General features: G+C 37.0%; 1 protein-coding gene across 3 annotated transcripts in view; it reads left to right on the forward strand.

Annotated features, from left to right (window-relative positions):
- Positions 1-21,478, forward strand: part of LOC143033355 (condensin-2 complex subunit D3-L-like) — a 52,847-nt gene extending 31,369 nt beyond the window's left edge. For 2 of the 3 annotated variants that reach the window (XM_076198690.1, XM_076198692.1), the window contains 3 exons: positions 5,071-5,088; positions 19,102-19,239; positions 19,897-21,478. In XM_076198690.1, the coding sequence (XP_076054805.1) occupies positions 5,071-5,088; positions 19,102-19,239; positions 19,897-21,237 (1,497 nt within the window). In that variant the 3' untranslated portion in view covers positions 21,238-21,478. The remainder of the gene's footprint in view (positions 1-5,070; positions 5,089-19,101; positions 19,240-19,896) is intronic. The other variant, XM_076198691.1, reaches the window with a different exon arrangement.
- The last annotated feature ends 1,006 nt before the right edge of the window (positions 21,479-22,484 follow it).

A 22,484-nucleotide genomic window follows, 5' to 3' on the forward strand; every position in this document is an offset into this window, starting at 1 on the left:
GTATTTCATTTGGTTTTTCATATCTTTATTTATTTCACTATTTTCCAGTTATGTATTTTAAACTTATTTTGTAGACATGTTTGTTAATGGTATTGCATTGCTGTTTTGGTGATGGTATTTTTCCCTGGGTTGCTCCAACTGCTTCATGAGTAGGAGATGGGTTAATTTTTGAGTTTGATTGTTTTTATATTTTTCTACATTTGTTTGTTGTTTTCCCTTCTATTGTATTTGGGCATAGCATCAGAGTTGAGGTAATTCAAGGCTGCTTGGCTGTGTGAGATGGTAGTAAGAACGTGGTACATTAAATTCCTGGCCTCAGAAAGTTCTGAGGTTGCACACTTGCACTGTCATAACCTTAACTGAACTGGGAATTCATTATGTTAAACCAGATCATTATTCAGCAGAAGGAGAATTTTGGGTGTGCCCCACATTGTGGCACAACAAATGTTACCTTTTGCCATTTACCACCTGTCTTCAGCTTTAATTTTTTCATGATACACATAAATTCTTTTGCATTATCACCTTAGAGCTTCTCAGATGTTCTTATTTTAAGTTCTTTTGCTGTATTACCCTCAGTCTTATTAACCCCTTCCATACGGTGCCGCACACGTAGGCGTCATGAGGAGCAAGTGGATTCGCGATGCTGCCATATCGGCGTCTTGATTATATTTATTGTAGTCGCCCCTGTGTTTTTACATTCTCCCAAATGCGCCCTGAATCCCATTCTCTGTGGTTTTCAAAATTCGCGGGTGAAAGAGAGAACGATCGATATAAGCGGCGACTATATTTTATGATAAGAATATTATTACGTGACGTCATACGGCTGGCATTGGCTGCTGCCCGCGAGATTTAAGTCCCGTACTGAAGTGGTTAATTAATATGTTCTTATTATCCCGACTGTCCATGGATGCATTTGTAGCATCAGGTCATTTCACAAGTTACAGTGTCTAAATCTGTTCAGAAATTCTTGTGGTGTGTTTACTGAGCTGGGACCTGTGACCTTCCTCTCTTCCCCTTCTTCCCGACTTTCCCTTTTACTACTCTATTCCCCCCCCCCCCCCACCTCTAGTTCCTCCTTGACCCCTTACCCCTCCCCTTCCATCCCATCACATCCCTATCCCTCTCTCCAGTCACTTCGAGAAATGTGGGGTAGATTGTATAAGTTCATGGTAATACTTGCACAGAATTTTACATTATTTCAAAGAAGAATTTAATTTCCAATTGTTTTATATTTACCATTGTAATGGATATGATTTAGATTTCAAAAGGTATGCTGAACTTGAGTATTGGTAAGAGAGGAATTTATTAAAATGTGACATTTTAATGAGTGATTATTGGCTTGTGTTTGTAACAACTTTTGTGTTGATCTGATGTCCTGTATCAATGCGAGTCTATTTGAACAGAGAAGAGAGGGTAAAGGTAGCAGATGGACAGATGTTAATGGGAGTGGAGGCAATGAGTGGAAGATGGGTAGAGTTTAAGTTGATGAATGTAAAAACATTTAGAGGTTTTGATGTGGCAATGGGAGATTAAGGGAGTTAGTGGTGGAATTTGGGAGGGTGTGCTATAGGAGAAAATTGAAGGTAGATGTGGGTTAAAGTAAGGTGATGAGATGTACAAGAGGAGAGTGTAGCAGTGAGTTTGAAGTAAGTCTTAAAGGAGAGAGGAAGTGGATAGCTTTAGGTATTTGGGGTCGCATGTGGCAGGAAATGGAGGTAGAGTTAAATTGTAGGTTGAGAGAAGAAAGTAAATGCCTCAGGGGATTAAAAAATGTCATGAGAAATAGGCATTTGGGAAGGGATGCAAAGAGGAGACAACATGAAGGGGTGATTGCCATTGGCACTGTATGGGGGCAGAGACTTAGAATTTAAGAGAGGCAGAGAGGAAAAGTTTAAATATGTCTGAGATGAAATGTCTGAGAAATATGGTAGGAGTTATTAGATTGGATAGAGTGAGAAATGAGGTGAGGAGGAGAGCAGGAGTGTTAGAGGAGATGACAGATAGGACTATTGGGATGGATTGGACACATGGAAAGAATGAGTGAAGAAAGATTAGTAAAAGGTGTGAAAGGCAGAGGTGGAGGGTATGAACATCAGGGGATGGCTGAGGATGGGATGAAGGGGGCATTGAGCAAGAGGGGAATGTCTGTTGAGCAAGGAAGGGAGAAGGCAGGAGATAGGTGTGAGTGGAGAGTGGCTCAGTATAGATGATATTGTGATGTAAGGAAAGGAGGTGGTGGGGGATGGGGGTTAGAGAATGGTTATATATGAATGATATTTTGACGTAGCCTGAAGGGATTTCTCCCCATCTTCTCTTTTTCCTGCATGAGGGGATGGAGATGGGGGATTGCCAATTAAATGAAGTGGATGTGCTGTGTCTTGCTACATTGCTTCTGACCCAAGGCAGTGAGCAGGAGACAGGGATGACCTGTCATCCATGAGGAGCTGAGATGGAGGAAAGGGTGGTGGATGGGAATAACATTGGTGGGAGTGGGTGCTTGCTGTCTCTTGTAAGGAGGAAGAAGCTCGTGGCATATAGATATACATTTTTTTTTTTAATAATATAAAGAAAAATTATGAGCATGAAATACCTTAGAATAGTGTTACATTTTTGTGTGTGTTGATATGCTGACAACAAAAATGTAAAATCTTTTTTGAAAAACAATATATGAAAAAATAATTTGATCCAAGAATGTTGAGGAAAATGTAAATAAAAGAAGCAACTTTTAACCAGCATCAGACAGCTTCAGTTCTTTCAGAATATTGGTGTCATTATTTTTGTTACTTGTACCTGTTGAAATTAGGGTAAATGAAGATCTCCACCTAAATAGAAGTACTCCATATAAATTTCAACTTGAAGGCTCCTTAGTTGAATAAAGTTGCCTTGCAGCAGTCTGATTATGACATGATGCATGTAATAGTGAAAAAACTGAGTGGAAAGAGGAAAGACAGGAGTCCTAATCAGAGTTTTATTCTTGAGAAAGCTTGTAGCAAAACTAGCCAAGAATAAAACTTGGATTAAGACTCCAGTCTTTCCTCTTCCCAGCCATTTCAACTTGTCAGAATGTCTAAACAATAGTGAAAAAGTTAAATCAAGTTAGACTTTTAATCCTTTGAGTGCAGGTAGTATACTTCTTTTTTTTCTGTAGTGATTTTACTTTGAAAATAGCAGCATTTTTATTCAGCTATAGGGTTGTGTTCCTCCAAGCAAAGGAAGGACACAAAGGACACTTGAGTAGGTACAGCTGAATATCAAAGGATAAGTTGGTGGTACTCTCAGCTGTATGAAACATGCTTGCATGACTTACTTGAATTCTACAACATGGTCATCTCAAATTATGACAAAAGAAACTATATAGATTTAATATAGCTGGAGTTTGCGAATGCTTATGATACCATCCTGCATGAAAGAATACTTATTAAATTAGCTTCACATGGAATAAGTGGTAGCCTATTAAGATGGACTTGTAATTGGTTAAATAATTATTTTATGAGTGGAGTTCCTCAGGGTTCTGTTCTTGGGCCACTTCTATTCGTTGTATATATAAATGATGTAGACCATGGACTGAAATCTATTGTCTCCAACTTTGCTGATGATTGATACAAAACTGATTGTAATAGCAAATGATTACTTAAACCAATTAGATATTCAAGAAGAAATAAAATGCAGCAGTGGTCTGAAAAGTGGCCAATGAAATTTAACAAATAATGTAAGGTTATGCACATAGGAAAAATAACAAGAAGTATAATTACAATTTATTTGGAAAGCCGTTAACAAAAGTGGATTGTGAGAAGAATCTCGGAGTAATTATCAGTCATGATCTCAAATCGTCTACCCAGTGTATTTCTACCTCAGAGAAGGCAAATAAGCTTCTAGGACTGATTACACAATCTTTTGATTTTAAAAGTACATCTGTAATTAACAAGCTATAAATATTGTTAGTTTGTCCACATTTGGAATATGCTGTTTCCATATGGTCACCGAATCTTGTTAAAGACATTGACAGATTGGAAAAAATACATTGGATATATTGATTGAACACTCACTTCACCAATTTTTTTTTATTTACTGCCTGCTGTTTTGTTTGCTCTGGTTTCCCTATTCTTGTCCCTTTATAAATAGGTCTGTTGTTATATTACATATTACTAAGGAGCTTGGTACAGAGAAATATGCTTTAGGTGGCTGTGTTATTTCACATGTATGAAACAGTAGTCTCCAAATTGTTGTTACACTGTTTCTTGTATGGCAGATAGCACTGTACTTTGTTTAAACTAACATGGCAGAGATTTAATTTTAAGATAGATTCTTTGTAAAATTCACCAGTCATGCTTATTTATTATTACATAATTTCATTAACTTTTCTCTATATAAATTGGCCAGATGAATATGAACAGAAGTTAGTATAATTTTTCACTCCATGATCACTTTGTATAACATTTGTGTAAATAATCCCAGATAACAACCCCCCTCCCCCCACCTACCTCCTAGTTCTACTCCTGCCCAACAGTGCACTGCAATAAGCAGCTTAGTTTATTTTGACAAAGAAAATTGAAAACTTTTCTGTCATACTGGACTTCTCAGCCCTGATAGCTATAGTTCACCAGTGACAAGTGTCGTAACTTCTTGTAAACAGCAGAGAATTTTAATATTTTAACTTCTTTGGTATATTGGTATACATTGTAGATTTTGTTTCTCAGTACTCTTAGGATGCTCTTGTATAAGGTTGAACTCAAAACTGAATTAGATTTGAAATATGCCTCTGAGCTGCATAAAATTGAAGATTCGTTTTATTTATTTATTATTATTATTATTATTATTATTATTATTATTTATTTATTTTTTTATAAAATACAGTAATTTTAAATGGGTTGATTGCAAGGCATTTCCCTTCTAACCAGAGAATTACACATTTAATTACAAATAAGGCCATTGTGTAATATTAGCTTTATATATCTTTGCAACTGAGTCAGGTATTGCCTCTGATTACCTATGCAGTACATTGGAATACTTATTTTTCTTTCCCATGCTGATCTCTTGGTGTAATTTTTGCTTTTACTGCCGTAATCTCAGGAGAGAGGAATCCCAAAGGTAAATCCTGCATTTCCGTGTCATTGCAACATGTCAAGCTTTTGATGGTTCATTGTTTTCTTGTATTATGTTGCTTTTGGGATGGTTTGGAAATTGGCCCATAGGAGCAGTTGGCGGATATGAACATGTGTTTTGAGGCTGTGGGTTTTGGTTTAGTTGATATTACAGTGGTATTAGAATTCCTGTTAATGAAATGAATTACAGCTGAAGCAAAATTATTTCAAAATTTTGTATAATTCAGTCTTGCGTTTATATATATATATCTACACCCACACCCATATACATGCATACATATATGCATGCCTACATATCAAAAGCCCTTTTCCCCAATGTAAGGGGCTGGTCAAGTCAAAACACACCCTACATCCATCCCACACCCATCCAAAACTTGTTCATCAGTCCTCATATCTATTTATCTTTATACCAAGGGCATATCCCCCTTACAAGGGAGGTAGCAACGTCAACAAGCACATACCTAATCCCACCCATTCCACTCCCATCCACCACCCTTTCCTTTCCATCCCCTTGTGAGAAAAAGAGGGATGGGGAAAAATCCCTCTTGACTGTGTCAACACATCATTCACACATAACCACTCCCCCTGCCCCTCCCTTCCTTGCATCACAGAATCATCTATACATAGCCATTCTCCACTCACCCCTATCTCCTGCCTTCACCCATCCTTGCTCAACACTCCTTTCACCCATCCATCCATCCATCTCATTCTCCGTCATCTCCTCAAGTTCACTCCATCCACCTCTGCCTTCCACACCTTTATTAATCTTTCTTCACTCATTCTTTCCATTCGTTCAAACCATCCCATTACTCTTTCATCAGTCCAATCTGCCATCTCCTTTTCCACCCCAGCTCTCCTCCTTGCCTTGTTTCTCACTCTCTCCAACATTGTAATCCCCACCATACTTCTCAGACATTTCATCTTAAACATATTTAAACTTTTCCTTTTTGCTGCTCAGAAATTCCAAGTCTGAGCCATATGCTGTCGGCACAATCATCCCTTCATATGGTCTCCTCTTTGCATTCATTCCCAAATGTCTATTTCTCATGACACTTTTCCATTCCCATAAGGCATTTACTTGCTTCTCTCAGTCTACAATCTACCTCCACCTCCACTCCTTTTCTTGCCACATGCCATCCCAGATACCTAAAGCTATCCACATCTTCCAGCCTCTCTCCTTTAAAACTTCCAACTCGCTGCCATCCTCTCCCTTTGTACATCATCTTCTTACTTTTACCCACATTTAACTTCAACTTTCTCCTATCGCACACCTTCCAAACTCCATCACTAACTTCCTCCCCTCTCTGACCCTGCCACAAGCAGTGTCATTAGCAGACAATAATTGGCTCCCCATCCACTTTTCTCTATTTTCTTTAACCTCTTCCATACGATGATTCCTATGTAGGCATCAAGAGGCTTGAGTGGGTATATGAGGATGCTGACATCAGTGTCCTGATAATATTTTGTAGTTGTAGCTGAGTGACCCCCAAATTCTATGAACTGGCTTGATCATATTCTCTGTGTTTATCATTACTCACTGAAAGAGAATAAGTAATACAGCAGTGACTATATTTTATAATGCAAGTATTGTGATGCATCAATCATCATACCTCAGGCAACCAATGCTGGGTGCAAGAATTTGACTCGTATTGAAGAGGTTAACAGTCTCCAGTCCCCTGCCCATTACCCTCACATTTACCTCGTGCACCATCACATCTATGTACACATTAAACAGCCATGGTGACATGACACACACATACACATGTGTATATATGTGTATGTATGCATACATATTTATATATATATATAATATATATATATATAACACTTAAGTATTCAGAAAATTAGACTGAATATTGGCAGCATCAACCATTAATTTTGAAAGCCTTTCCCTCATGCAGCAGTTTAAGATTAGATTATTATTATGTTTCCAAAAAAAATTATAATAGTTGTATCCCACTTTGTAGTTGTGTGGATATAATTTTTAGTAAATCTTCAGTATTACATTAACTGTCAAATTTCTTAATGATTTGTTCCATTTATTTATGTTTGTGCCAATGGTCTTTTCCACTATGTAAGGTGAGTGGCAGTGTCATAGTATGGATTGACTCAGAGAGAGAGAGAGAGAGAGAGAGAGAGTGAGTGACTCCCAGTTGTCTTACTACTCCATTTAGTTGCCCTTCACAAGATGCATGGGAACATTGTGGTGATCTTAATCCCAGAACCCAGCACCATGGAAAAAAAAAGAGGGAGGGGAGGCAGAGATGCAGGTGGTGTCCAAGGAGTGGCACAGGAGTGATTTAAGAATATTTTTGATTAATTGTTGCCAAGAATTTCACTGACTGGAAACCTGCAGCCTTACAGGAGATGGCAATGGTCCTCAGACCTTTCCACTGGGAAGAAATTTTGGACTGTTGTCAGTCTTGTATTAGTGTGGGACTGTTTCTGTCACTAGCTGAAAGTAGTAGAATGAAGAGAATTGTCACTGGTCATCAGGCCTCCTTGTGTCTAAAAATGGAGGAAACATAAGTTGATAAAGAGAAATCTTGGGTCTAGTCAGGACTGTACCTCCACATGGAAGTGAGGAAGTTGACAGTGCATGAAGATAGGTGACAGAGATACTCTAATTTCCTTCTTGCAGGGCCATGTCATGCAAGCTATTTGAGAATGGCAGAACCAAGGGAAAGTAAACTTAAAAAAGTAGACAACTTTGGTCTGGATGGGTGTTATTTAATTCCCTTAAGTATTGACTACATAAAATCAATCAGTCAGTACTTCAGTTTTTTTTAGAGCCATCTCCATGGACTAAAGTCATGTAGCATGTGTCTGTGTCAGAAACTGATCTCCACTTAAAAGGAATGCTAAACCAATATTGCTTTTGGTGTCCCATTTGAATCCAGTCTTTACCATTCCTAAGTCTCCACCTCTTTATTTTCTTGTGCTCCTATAGTGAAAAGTGGGTACATGTCATAGAAGGTTACCAAATGAGATGGAGTGAGAGGACTAGGAATTCCCCTTTCAATAGGTTTCACTTGCAAAAAATGAAGGCAAAAGGTCTGTAAGGAAAGCTCCACCAGAACCCTATAATTGGGTCTTTGAATATGTGAGAGCAATCAGGAAGAAGATGAAGGGCCTATGCCAGGAGGTGTGTAGCTGTGGTTGTAGTCATCACCTTTGTCCTTGGACTGCAGGGTTGTTAAAAGAAAGATGGATGTGTTAGCACTTGGTGAAATAAAGCTGAAAGGAAATGGTGAGTTTGGTTGGATGTTGAGAGTGGAAAGGAGGGAAAGAGTGGCTCTGTTAATGAATGATGAAATCTATTCACCAAATTGTTGTATACAGGAAAGTAACTACACTTATAAAGTCTTGTATCTTATCTTCCAATTATCATATCTAGTTTTTCAATTCATGCATGGTTCCAGCTTGGGATATTCTAATCTACTTCATGACTTATGCTGAGTGAATGAGGGGGTTTGCCATATAATGAAGCACTGGGAGTAAACCAGCTCCAGGTATTGGGCCCTGCTTTGGAAGAAGTGTACCTCTACATTCTTGCCTTTGAACCAAGGAGTGTGATCAGGGTAGGAGCAACCTTTCATTCATGAGGTGATGAGGTGGGAGGGGTGGTTGAATGGGTTTATTTGTTTATGACATGGATGTGTGCTTTAATTCAGCCACTTCTCTTAAGAGGAGGAAAGGACCATTGATTTCTGTATATTCATACATACATATTCATATTGCAGAGTTATTGTAAATACTGAAGTATTGATAGGGGGAGTTTTGTGATGTAAAACTGAATCAATCATTATTATCATGTCAAATCTGGGGCAGTTTCTTAATCCAGCCCTTGCCTGTGCCAATATGATGCAAAATAGAAACTAACTGCATTGCAGGCAATAAGCCATTCCTACATCACATGGTCTGCAGCAATGGGTTGTTTCTTTTTGTGGTGCGATTCTTAATCTCTTTTATTCATCTATGAATGTCTGCAGCAATTAGATTAGTGGGGACCATTTTATTACTCACCTGCTTCACCCTAGCTTATACTATTAAAACTGTTACCTGTGTATGCATGTAATCCCATCTATGAATGTAATAGCAATCTTAAGCTTTAATCATCACATACATGAGCGCAAGCCACTGGTGGGAACGGACAGCTAGAAAAGAGCTCTTGATTACAGTGCTTTTTCGATAAGCCCAAAGGAAACAATCTAGTTGTATTTACATGTGGTGAAGTGAGTTATATTTATCAAGTGACCAAAATGATAGAATAGAGTGTCAGCATTAGTGATAAATACACAAAATGTAGAATGATTATGGAGAAAGATGAAAAAAGTGAACCAATGAAGAGATGTTTAGACATAGCAGAGTGGAATCACCACTGGGGGTAATAACTAAGAAATCTTGTTGGATAATAATGCATTTTCAAGGTTTATAAAAGAAAATGGAATATCAGGTAGAAGTTTAGAATTGGAAAGAGAATCTGTGTACAAAAATGTCCAAAGAAATCGGGATATTGTTGATTTGATAGAGGAACTAATGGATCTGTAAGCTGAATACAGGACAATGCACAGAAGAGCTAATGACGACACTAACAGGGAGCTTAATGATCTAAAAAAAGGAATTAAACATGGTCAGAAGTGAAAACAAAAGAATGAAAAATGAAGGTAAAAACAAAAATAAGGCTTTATAAAAAGTGAAAGAAATACAAGTGGTGACTGAGAAATTTGGAGAAACAATTAAAGAGATAGACCTCCAAGAAATAAAAAAATCAATGTAAAGTAGAACAAAAAATAAAGAAATAACTTTAAAGAAATAGTACAAGTGGAAGAAAATGCTAAAGAAACCATAATTAGAATAAATAAGGAAAAAGAAAGTTGGGTCAGACACAGTGGATTAACAAAAGTGTATTAGTTTATGGTATTAAAGAAAAACATAATATACCTAGATACCAAAGAGAGAAATTGCAAAAGCAATTCTGAAAGAGATACAAGAGGAGGGACAGGTAATGGACAAAGAGATACAGGAGGTACCTAGGATGGAGCAGTACTCTAAAAACAATATAGGCCACTAAAAATCAAACTAAGGTCTCAAATGATAGCAGAAGTACTATCAAAAACAGCAAAGCTGGCAAATAGTGAAAATTACAAACATGTGGATAAAAAAAGAAATAAACAATGAGGAAAAAAGAGAAAAGACACTTAGAAGTGAAGCAAATGAAAAAAAAATGAGAAAAGAACGGAGACTGAAAATATATATATATATATATTTTTTAAAGTACTAGACCTGAAGCTGAGAAAGTGGTATATAAAAAAAGGCAATGTAATAAACATAAAACGAGGGGAAAGGAAAAAATAAAAAATTACATATACCAACATAGCATGATTTCAGGACTAAACAAACTAAACGACTAGCTGGCCGTAGAAAAACCTGACATAATGGGAATTGTGGAGATGAAATTAAAAGGTCCACTACCACCAAATACTGTGGGACAAGGTTCTTACAGCCATTGGATGAAAAATAGAAGGAGAAACAGGGTGGAGGAGTTATGTTTTTGACTAAGGCTTAAATATGACAAAGATAACAGAAGGAAAAATAATGTGGAATTGGTTATGATAAAAGTTGAAAACAGTGATATGAAAAGTAGAGTATTTGGAGTAATATATGTGCCCCCAAAAACACAGTCTTGAACAGAGTGATCATTCCAAAATGTTGGAAGACACAAAGAGCATTAATTGAATTATTGAAAGGAGGAGGAAACATAGTAATTATGGGTGACTAACTAAAGATATATGTTGGGAAGAAATGAGAGAAGTGGAGAAGATCTTTGGGGTAATATACTACTAGATATGACCATTGAATACACAATGACTCAGTGGTAAAGGAAAATACCAGATATTGAAACAATGAAGACCCGTCGAGACTATATTTAATATTTACGTCAGAGCCTGAAGTTGTGGATGAAATGGTATACAAGACACCAATTGGGAAAAGTGACCACATACTATTAAGAGTTCAAACTAAAAGAACCAATTGATTTGAGAAGAAATGAGAAACATAGAAAAGGAAGACTAATGTACAACAAAACGGATTTTGAGAAACTAAGAAAATTCTTTCAGAATGTAAAATGGGAAAATTTCTTAAATGAAGAAACAAAGATGGAAGAGAAATGGAACATATTAAAAGAAATTTATAATGAGGGAATAGACAAATACATACCAAAGCAGAAGCAAGAAAGGGTGTACATTAAGTGCTGGTATAACAAAATATGTATCGAGGCCGAAGATAGAAGAGACAAAGCTTGGAAAAAAGAAAAAAAAATGAGTAAGTGGCAAATATATATCAAACTAAGAAATGAATATGTAAAAATATGCAGGGAAGAAAAGAGAAACTATGAAGAAGACAAAATAGAAAAATGCAAAGACCAACCTAAACTATTCTACAGGTATTTGAATGGTAAACTAAAATATAAACAAGAAATAACAAAACTGCATCAAGGGAATAATGAATATATAGAAGATGTAGAAATAGCTGAAATTATGAACAAACTTTTAAAATCTATTCACAATTGAAAGTACTCAAAATTGGGAGGAAGGACAGAAAGACCCCCTCCCCCCCCCAAAAAAAAAAATGAAAGTAACTGTGACACAGAAGGAAATAAGGGACCAAATATAAAACCTTGATGTCAGAAAATCACACAGTCCAGATGGAATTGCAAATTGGATATTAAGATAATGTATAGATGAACTAACAGACAAAATATATAAGATAATTGATTACTCAAAAAAGGAAAGGTACCACAAGATTGGAAAAATGCAAATATTGCACTAATATATAAAAGGAGGGGACAAGGAAAATCCAACATGCACAATAGCAAAAATATGTGGAAAAGTTATCAAAAGTAGATGGATAACATGTAAGAAAATAATATACTGAATCAAAACAATTTGAATTTAAACAAGGAAGATCATGTGCCACTAACTTGATTTGCTTTTCCTCGAGGCTAATAGAAATAATGCAAGAAAGGGATGGATGGGCGGATTGTGCTTTCCTAGATCTGCAAAAAACATTTCATAAAGTACCACACAAAAAACTACTAAGAAAAATTGAAACAATAGGTGGTGTACAAAGAAAGTTATTGAATTGGATGGAAAATTTCTTCCATGGGAGAAAAATGAGGGTGGTACTTAGAGACAAAAACTTGACCTGGGAAGAAATGATAAGTGGAGTCCCACAAGGTTCTGTATTGGCTCCAATAAAGTTTGCCCTTATATATAAATGACATGGATGGAGGTGTGGAATTTTATATGAACTTCTTTGCAGTTGATGCAAAAGTACTAAAGAAAGTAAGTACAGAGGAAGACTGTGAATCACTACAGAAAGACCTGTATAAAGTCTGGGAATGGAGTCAGTGGGAAGTGAACTTTAACATCAAGAAATGTAGTATAATGGAGTTTAGAAAAAGTAAAAATAGAATATCAGGGCAATATAAAATTGGTACAAAGGAAGTTAAAAAAAGTTAGCTCAGAAAGGGACATAGGAGTAATTATCAGCAAAGACATGTCACCAGACAAGCATATTGACAAAATAGTCGGAGAAACCTTTTGATTTACTGAGATCAATGAAAGTGGCCTTTGACTATTTGGATGAGGAAATGGTAAAGAAAATATTAGTTACATTGATAAGACCAAGATTGGATTTCGCTGCGACACAATGGACACCCAGTACTAAAAAGAATATGAAGAAATTAGAAAGAATTCAGACAGCAACAACAAAGTTGGCACCAACTCTAAATTGACATATGAACAAAGATTGTCCAAACTGGAACTACCAACCCTGAAACAAAGAAGAGAAAGGGGAGATCTACTGACCATTTACAGAATTATGAAAGGGATGGAAGTCCTCGACAGAGATAATTTATTAAAGTGGGATAAGAGGAAAACAAGAGGACATGAAAAGAAACTCAAAAAGGATAGTTATAGAAGAGCTCTGAAAAGAATAGTTTCCCACCCCGAATGGTGGATATTTGGAACAAATTAGGTGAGGCAACAGTGTGTGCAAAATCTATACAAGAATTTAAGAACAAACTTGATGCTGAAAGATACAAAGATGGGTCACTATGAGCATAGCTCCCTTCCCGTATAATACAACTAGGTAAATACACACACACACATATGCATACACCATTAGGATTTAAACATTCATTTAGTTAATTCTCGGAATTGAGAGGTTCTCTTAGCTGAATAGAATAATTTGACTCCTCATCTTTACCATTTACTTTTTCACCTGTATTACCTTATTTATAGTTCATGTTCTATATGTGGGACAAACTGTCACCACCTGTACACGGTGAACCTGCGAGAATTATCTCCGTGGGTCGTGTTTTTAAAACCTGTCAGTACCCAAACTTGCTTCTGGAGGTAACGCTGTTCGCTCAGTCTCAGGAACAAGCAGAAGATCTTTTTCTTTCAGCATTGAATTTCCTCCACCTTTTCACCAAAGGAAAACTAACAACTGGTGACTGCTCTCAAAGTACCACAACTGTTCCATACTAATACAATACTGACAACAATCCAGTTTCTTTCCAGTAAGATCTGTGGAAGGGTACAAGGCCTGTTGCCAGCCACTGTAGGGCTGTTGGTCTTAGTGAAATTCAAGGAAACAATTACAATTATTATTATTTTCCAGAAGTCCTTCCACAAATCTCATTACATTTAGTTCCCTTAACCATCTTATATCTAGTAGTCACCATTTTTTTTTTTTTTTTTCTAATATATAGTTGTTCAAATATCTTTTAGTTCCATCTTCAATTGTCCTGACGAGTTTATAAACAAGTGCGGAGTTCTTTGGATAGGCACAGCAGATAGGTTTGATAACAGCACACATGACAAAAAAGTCCTCTATTATCAGTTCGCTTTGTGTTTGGAGGGGCTTACAAAAGTATTCTAGACATAGCCTCCCATACCCTGTGTAGGGGACTGTCTCCAGTGAGACCATTCCCATTGCAGAAAGAGGTAACTTTTAGAAAATAAGTGTGAATATTGTAGAGGGAGGAAATTGGAAAGTTAAAAAATATGAAAAATTTGCAGGCACAATTGTGAAATAATGTAGGTGTTCAAAGAAAGGAAGGTGGCAATGAAGTAATGTGAAAGTAGAATGGAAAGGGTAGTGTGGCAAAAGGGTAATTAGAGGGTAGCTATAGTGGTGAGATATAGTATAAAGAGTGATTATGGAAGTGGAGAATCGAGAACTGCATGGGCAAAAGAAAAAAAAGAAATAATAATAATAATAACAATAATAGTAATAGTAATAAGATAAAAGAAAATACTCCTTTTACTGCTGAAAGGGTTTCCCCAAGCTGAATAAAATTGCTTGGTGTTAGCAAGACTAAAGTATTAAAACAATGAACGAGATAAGATAGTTCTATCCTTTACCTGTCAAGGGATTTCCCCTCAACTGAATAAAATTACCAGGCCATGGATTAAGTAAATTAATGCATTTGTAAAATGCTGTAAAAAATTAATTGGTAAAAGAGTGACATCAGTAAATATATGAGTTGAAAAGGGAGAATTTTAAAGAAATCTGGAAAGAAAATTATGGTAATTGGTGATGTATGTATAAAGGTCTCAATACAACTTATAAAAAGGGTTCATTGAGTCAAAATAGATTTTGTACTATAATAATCAATCCTTTCCATAGAACAAGTCGTGATGATAATAAAAAGGGTTCATCGAGTCAAAATAGATTTTGTACTATAAGAATCAATCCTTTCCATAGACCAAGTCATGATGATAGGTGTACAGTTTTATACAAGAACCCTCAAACCTATCACTCCCTACATTTCACACAAACACAGCCCACTGAATGAATTTGAGGCTATGTGCGATAAACTGTAGAGGAGACAGGACCCCATGAATGGTGCTCCTTTCCTGTATACTACAGTTAGGTAAATAACATAATCCTAGTAGTATTCTTGATGGACATTTTAACACTGAATCTGCTTGGCCTAGTTCATCTTTTGTGTGTTTGCTGTGTAGATTAGTTATTTTAATGTAATATACTCAGCCAAAAGTGGTTCATTATACACTTGTAATTTTGAAAAAATAGCATACTTAATGATGTGTGGAAGAATTTCCATTGTCACATGCCTCCATAATTTAGGATGTTTATAGTGAACATGGGTATTGTCATAAACATAATCCTTGAATGCTATTAGCTTCTTTCCTGCGAACCCAATGGATGATGTTCATCCCCTAAAGGATACTAAATATGAATGAATGGAGTGTATTTTACTGTAGCAAAATTCTGACCAAATTAAGCAAACATTGCAAGTTGATTGGTACCATAGATATGGTCTGAATGTTTACCATAGGCTGGCTTTGAAAGCTTCCTTTTTTTATGCTTTCACCTAAGGTTTTCTCCATTGTATGCTACACTACTAGCATGTGCTTTATTTTATTAATATTTTCTTTGTTCAATATGTTATCAATAATACTACTTATAGAAGGAGCCAAATTATGGGCACTTGTTTATGGTGGTCATACAAGATGGACAGTATAGCTGCCTATTTTTAAAATCTGTCAACTTTAAGGTTTAACACAAGGTCTCTAGACTGGGCGCAAGATCTCTCTATCAACTTCAATTGTATTTCTTACACTTTCACATACACCGAGAACTGACACCTGGTGACTATTCCCCTCCTTCCACTACTTTGAGCCAGCAACATAGAAACAATCCCAAACTTATACAACACAGATATAGTCTAAAGTTTCTTCCCAGAGAGATCAGTGAAAGACCTGAGGACCATTGCCGGCTGATGCAAGGTTGTGGGTTTCCAGCCAGTGAAACTTGAAGCAACAATTACTTGTTATTGTTGTATATATAGAAAAATTATTTACTTTTGTGTTGTTTAGATAAATTAGTATGAACAAGAAATTAGAGTTCAAGTTCTTGTAGAATAAAGATATTTTACTACAAGTCAGGCATAATTTGTTGAAATGTTAGTTTGAATGTCTTGTCTCATGAACAAGCCAGGAGACCCAGTTTTGCCCAGTGAGCCAGTGTTACACAAGTCCTTCATAGGTTTCTTTAAAGAATTAATTTTGTATCTCTTGGTTATTTTTAACCTAATTCCAGTACCAAAGGTCATTTTGCGTTGATGTAATGCTGATGAGAGAAAGAGGGAGGGGGAGGGATAGATTCTGAGGCAAATTTCAGCATTTGGGAATGCATATAAAAGTAGAAAATGTTGAGTAGATAAAGGAAAAGGTTAAGTTATAATAATAGAAAAAGAGCAAATAATCTTTTTTGTGGAAAAATTTAAAAGAAAATGCGTAATCATATTAGGATGCACAGGACAGTTAATAGTTAGAAATATACATAATTGAATTGTCTTTTATATATATAATTTATTTTGATCTGTAAATCAAGATGATTGACAATGATCGTCATCATTATCTATCAAGATACCTTTAGAAAATTATGAATACAGTATTTCTATTTATTCACTACTGTCATATCTTGTACATCTCGTCACTTTATTTTCCCTGCTAAACCCACCAATTGCCTCAGTCTTTCTTCAGGGGAAAAAACAAAACCATAAAGTACACCAGCAACATATTACTTATAGACAACAACCTACTGTCTATATAGTACAATACATCCACACAAAAACACATTCATTCACACCCAGATCACAAAAGAAGCTCTTCAAGAGAGACCACCAAACAGCCCCCACACACAATAGGCCCCATGGAAATATCCTTGTGAGAAGCAAGAATTGCACTGATACACTTGTGTTCAGTACACTGTCCAGCTGTAAGACAGTTCCAGAACTGAATAGGCATGACTACAAAATCAAACCGCTCTAAATGCAATCCGTCACACAGGACACAGCAACCTAGTAATTTATTCCTGGTCCTGTCTAGAGGCTGTTGCAAATTACATGGGTGTTGTGGGTGTCCTACAAGAGACATGGGGCAATGTATTGCTTGATTGACATGTTTATGTACGTAATATATATGGTATATATATTTTGCCATTGCCATGTGTTGTAAGGAGAGAAGAAAATTTTATTTTCTAACCTTGACATAAAAAAAAGACTTACTGGTAAGTATATGTAGAAGCAGTGGCAGTAGAATTCAAGTCTGCAAGGTAGCTGAGAAGATTAGTTCTGGATCTTTTCCAAGGTAGCACTAACCTGAAGATGAAAAGCTTTATTGTTTTTATGGCAGTATGTGGAATGAGATATTAGAAATGTACTGAGGATTTCTTGAGGTCAGATTAACCCATTCTGTACCAGGTGGCACTTACCCCTTTGATTCTGGTTGAGGGGGTGGTTGTGAGTTATGTAATTATCTCCTTAACACCCCCCCCATCCCCCCCTTTTTTTTTGGGGGGGGGGGGCACTCTCAACCAAAATTCTGGAGGGGATATAGTTCTCCCCTTCTCTGTATCTATACTCATGGTATTATTTCAGGCTTTTATGTGAATCTTTCAGAGTAAGAGTGCTCTTCTAGCTATGATAAAGGCTACAAAATAAACCAGATATCTTAGACACTGCATTTGTAGCTCATTGTTGGGAGAGACAAAAGTGGTTGGTAAATGAGTTTGGAAGAAACTTAAAAGAAAGGAACTTGAGTGAATGTGTGCAAAAATATAGAGAATGAAAAGGAACAGGGTGGCAAAGAAAGCACATGATCAAAAAGTTGAGGGAAAGAATTGTGTGAAAATTGCATGGGAGTGTTTTGGTTGCGTCAGTTAATTTGTTGACCCGGTTCTCTCTTGGAAGGTACTCACATCCTTCAGGAAATTGGCTAGAAAGAGCGAGTGTGGGGACAGTGGTCTGTGGTGGTTGAATCTTGGGCATTTGTTGTCTGTTGCCAAGCTGATTCTGTGTTGGTACTGTTTGGTGACCTAAACAGCCATGCTTGTGCAATTCTTCCTTGTTGTAGGAATAATTTTTGTTGGTTTGATTTCCAGTGACTTCAGTGTTGGTTTATTCCTATGGATTTGGAGTGGGAAGGTTGTTTGAAAAGGTTAAATAACGTATTGTCTTTTAGGGAGTAGGTATGTGCCTTGAACTTGGCTATCTCCCTCATAATGGGGAAAAAGCTCTTGGTATATAAATAGATAATATTGGTTCTTGGGAACCGCATAGTACAGCATGAGATAAAAACGGAAATGGATGAAAGAGGCAAAGATGAAGCTAGACGGGAAAAATAGTTAAGATGAAAGGTTTAAGAAATAGGAGTAGTGAGTGTGAGAGTCAGAAAGGGAGGGATTTGAAATAGAAAGAAATATGGACGGATAATTTTGTGTGTGTGTGTGTGTGCAACTGTATATTTGTACAAGTGTGATTCACTGATAAGGTAAGGAAAGAAACTTTTTTCTTCTAAATCTAAATAGAAAATTCTTGAGGTGTTCCTCATCTTTAAGGAAATATGCCAAAATTGGGAAAATATGTTACTATGTTAGCTTTTGTACAATTTGTTTAGTATGAATTTGAGTTTTGCAATATTTCTGTGTATTTATCATGACTAATTAGTTTTAATTGATTACCAGCTTTTAGTGCTTGTAGCTAGTATGTAGTTAGAGGTATAACCGAGTAATAGTATACTTTACATATAGTGATGCATATGTACAGTAACAAGTTATTAATCTGCAAATTGTGATGAGATAAAAAGAAAATAGTTGTTGATTAGGGAGTGTTTTAGTGGATTTTGAAGAATATGTCAAACATACTTTTATAAGGATTTAAGAAATTGTTTTACAGGTATTTGAAAAGGTTCAGTTCTGCTAATTATATTACAATACATATCTTCATGTAGGGTTAAACTCGTCAGATTTATCTGATGCAATTTGTAGTCATGGATGAGTATGCAAAAAACTTAGTAAAATTCACATTGATATTAATGCCTCTCCTTTTTTATTTCCTCTCCATATTTCTATAGTCCCTTTAATTAATTTACACCATGTTTTTTTATTGTTATTTATCCAGGTGGTGAAGAGGAATGTGATTGAGAACATTGTGCCCATACTGATGGCTCTGAAGCACAAGTTGGAGGAACATCGATCCCCATTGATGCGTCATCTTCTTTTGTACCTCAAGGAACTCATGAAGGATTACAAGAATGAGGCAAGTGTATTCTTATTGTTATCATCATTTCTAGGACCTGCTAATCTGTCCCATGAATTATTGCCCCAAACTCTCTCTGTATCAACTTTGTGTTTTTCCATCTATTTACATAAGGAGAGCTGATGGCTGGTGATTACTGTCCTTAGATCAGCCAATGCTGCAGGAAACACTCCCATACTTACACAGCGTGAATGTCTGTCAAACAAAGAAGAGAATGCAAAAGATGAGTGATTGTAAATGGATGAGGGAATGACACAGCTTAAAGGGATGCTCTTGTCTGTTTCAAATATTTCTGAAGTGGGTAAGGTTTTTTTTTTTTTTTTTTTTGCCATGTAATGAAGCCATGGGGGTAAACCATTAAAGCTGTTTGGCTTTGCTGTGGAAATGATGTATTTTTGTTGCATTGCCTCTGATTTCTGTACTGTGGTGGGGGATAGGTATACTCTTTCATCCTTGAGGGGGTAAGATATGAGTGACAATGAATAGGATTTTGGATGGATATGGGATGGCTGTAGGTGGGATGTATGCTTTGATTTGGCCATACCCTCTTAGAAGGAGGAAAAGGTCTTTAGTTGTATGTATATATATTGTTGACATTTTAGTTGTTAAAGAGATTTTTTTCTAAATGTTTAATATTACCTGTTTTATTCTAAACAGGTAAAAGAAATCCTTGCTGGTGACAAACAACTTGCCAAGGAAATTGAATTTGATCTGCGCCGTCTTGATAAGGAGGAAGAACGTCTTGCTGCTGAGGAGGAGCGACGATTGGCTGAAGAGCATTACCTAACAGAAGAAGCAGAAAGGAATCCTGGCGCTGATGCACAGCAAAACCTGGAGCCTACAGGCTTTGCATCACCTGTCCACAACAACAATGTTCCAGTGGGATCACCAGCCCATAGTTCTCCAGTAGCTGTGTGCCCAAGAACTCCTGCTGGATTACTAAAACAGGCAATGATTAATAGTAAACATCTTTCTGAAAGGAGAAAAAGCATAGCTCCTGATAACAATCAGAGAATAGCCAATAATGAAGTTGCTGCTGATGTTGACATGTCTCCAGCTGATAATTCATATGGAGCTTGTACTAACATGCCCCTAGCTGGTAACACAGGGGTAGCTGATGTTGACATGCCCCCAGCTGATGATGCAGTTGAAGCAAATGGTGACTTGCCTTCAGACCCTGCTCCTCCTACAGGAGAATTGGCTAGAAAACCGGCTGCAGTAGAAGAGGGTGATGAATCTTCAGCAAAGGCACCTCCACCTGAGGAACCTTTGGAGTCTCCAAGTAAAAGCAGTAGTGAATTGTCAGAAGCTGAAACCAATAGCGAATCTGTTAGGACTGAAAATGAAGATGATTCTTGTGTTAATGAAAACCTTGTTCAGTATCGTGATCCAAGACCTAACCCAGAAGATTCTGTCAATTCAGAAATACATGAGAGACCAAGGGTTTCCGAGAAGTTCCGTGCCATCAGCACGCCTCATAAAACTCTGGGCAACATTACCTTTATGAACCAAACACAAGAATTGAGTTCAATTAACATAAATACGTCCATGCAAAGTGCCTATGTTGAAAGGATTGAAAAAATTGCTGCGATCCCACTGGAATGGAAGAATTTGGATGTCCTTTCAAAAGATGAGGAGTTTAGTATGTTGCGTCGAGCGTCAAAGGACAAGCTGGAAGGGAGCAAACCTAAGGATTCAAAAAGTAAACAGGATTGTAAATCGAAATCAAATCGACCATCTGGTGGACTTTTTGAATCCTACAGTGCAGATAGTGTGTCAGATGTTGAGGGCGATTCTACAATGGCTAGCGTTTTAGCCAGTGAGCAGGCAAGATCAGATTCAAGGGCTAAGAATAAAAGAACAAGAGATATGGCATCCCTTAGCCCTGACACTAATGGAAGAACCTTGGAAGAGAAAAATAAAGAAGAACCTGTTACAAAGTCTCCACCCCAAGCAAAACCAGACACTAAACGTACCAGAAGGCGAAAGATGCTCTAATGTCTCACAATGACAACTATTACATAACTGATTTCAGTTTCTACAGAATTACTAACTCCAGTGACATCTTTACTTGTCATTCATTCAGCGTACCTGTTTAAATGTTATATCCATATATGAATTCACTAAAGTGCCTCATAAGATTTGGCTATATTTTATATTACAGTAATGTGTATTTGTAAGAAAAATAGTTCTTTTATTTTGATTATTATGTTGAAAAGCATTTGTAATAAATCAATACTGAGAACACTTGTTTTAAAACTATTCCTTGCTCTAAACTAGTCACGGGACACCAAATTATAATGACTTATTGTATTTCACTAAGTAGAATGTATGGTAGGGGTTACAAAGCGTGATAAGAGTGAGAAACAAGGTGAGGAGAGGGGTAGGAAAAGGTGATGGCAGACAAGGCTGACAAAAGAGTATTGGGATTGTTTGGACACAAGGAAAGAATGATTAAAGGAAGATTAAGAAAAGAGGTGTGGAGAGAGTAAATTTGAGGGGATGGCCAAGGATGAGGAGATGGGGTGAAAGGGGTGTTCAGCAAGGGGGAAGTCTATTAGCTCCTTCCATACAATGACTATGTAGGCATCATGAGGCACAAGTGGGTATATGATGATGCTGGCGTTGGTGTCTGGGTTACATTAATTTTGTAACTGAGTGACCCTCATATTCTGTGAATTTGCTTGATCATATTTTGTGGTTAATATTCAGAGTGAAAAAGAATGAGTAATACAGCTGTAACTTATATTTTATAACTTGAATATTGTGATACATCATCAAATCGTTATACATCAGGCCCCTGATGCTGCCTGCAAGAAATTGACTCGTATTGAAGAGGTTAAGCAAGGAAGGGAGAAGGCAGGTGATAGGAGTGAGTGGAGAATGGTTGTGATGATACTGTGATGTACGGAAGGGTGGAAGATTGGGGGAGTAGGGACTGGTTATGTGTGAATGATATTTTGACAGCCCAAAGGGATTTCTCCCAATCTTCTCTTTTTCTGCATGAGACGGGAGGTCACCAATTAAGTGGTCTTGCTGTGGATCAACTGTGTCTTGCTGCATTGCTTCTGACCCAGGGCAGAGGGCAGGATACAGGGATGACCCATCATCCATGAGAAGCTAAGATGAGAGGGAGGAAAGGGATGGATAGGAGTGGGTACATGCCTACTGACTTGGCTACCTCCCTTGTAAGGAGGAAAAAGCCCTTGGTATATAGACAGAAACCTGTAGGGGGATCTCGCTGC

The sequence above is a fragment of the Oratosquilla oratoria genome, chromosome 15 (assembly GCF_046742065.1).
Source record: "Oratosquilla oratoria isolate Oo_2021 chromosome 15, ASM4674206v1, whole genome shotgun sequence".
Lineage (NCBI taxonomy): Eukaryota > Metazoa > Arthropoda > Malacostraca > Stomatopoda > Squillidae > Oratosquilla > Oratosquilla oratoria.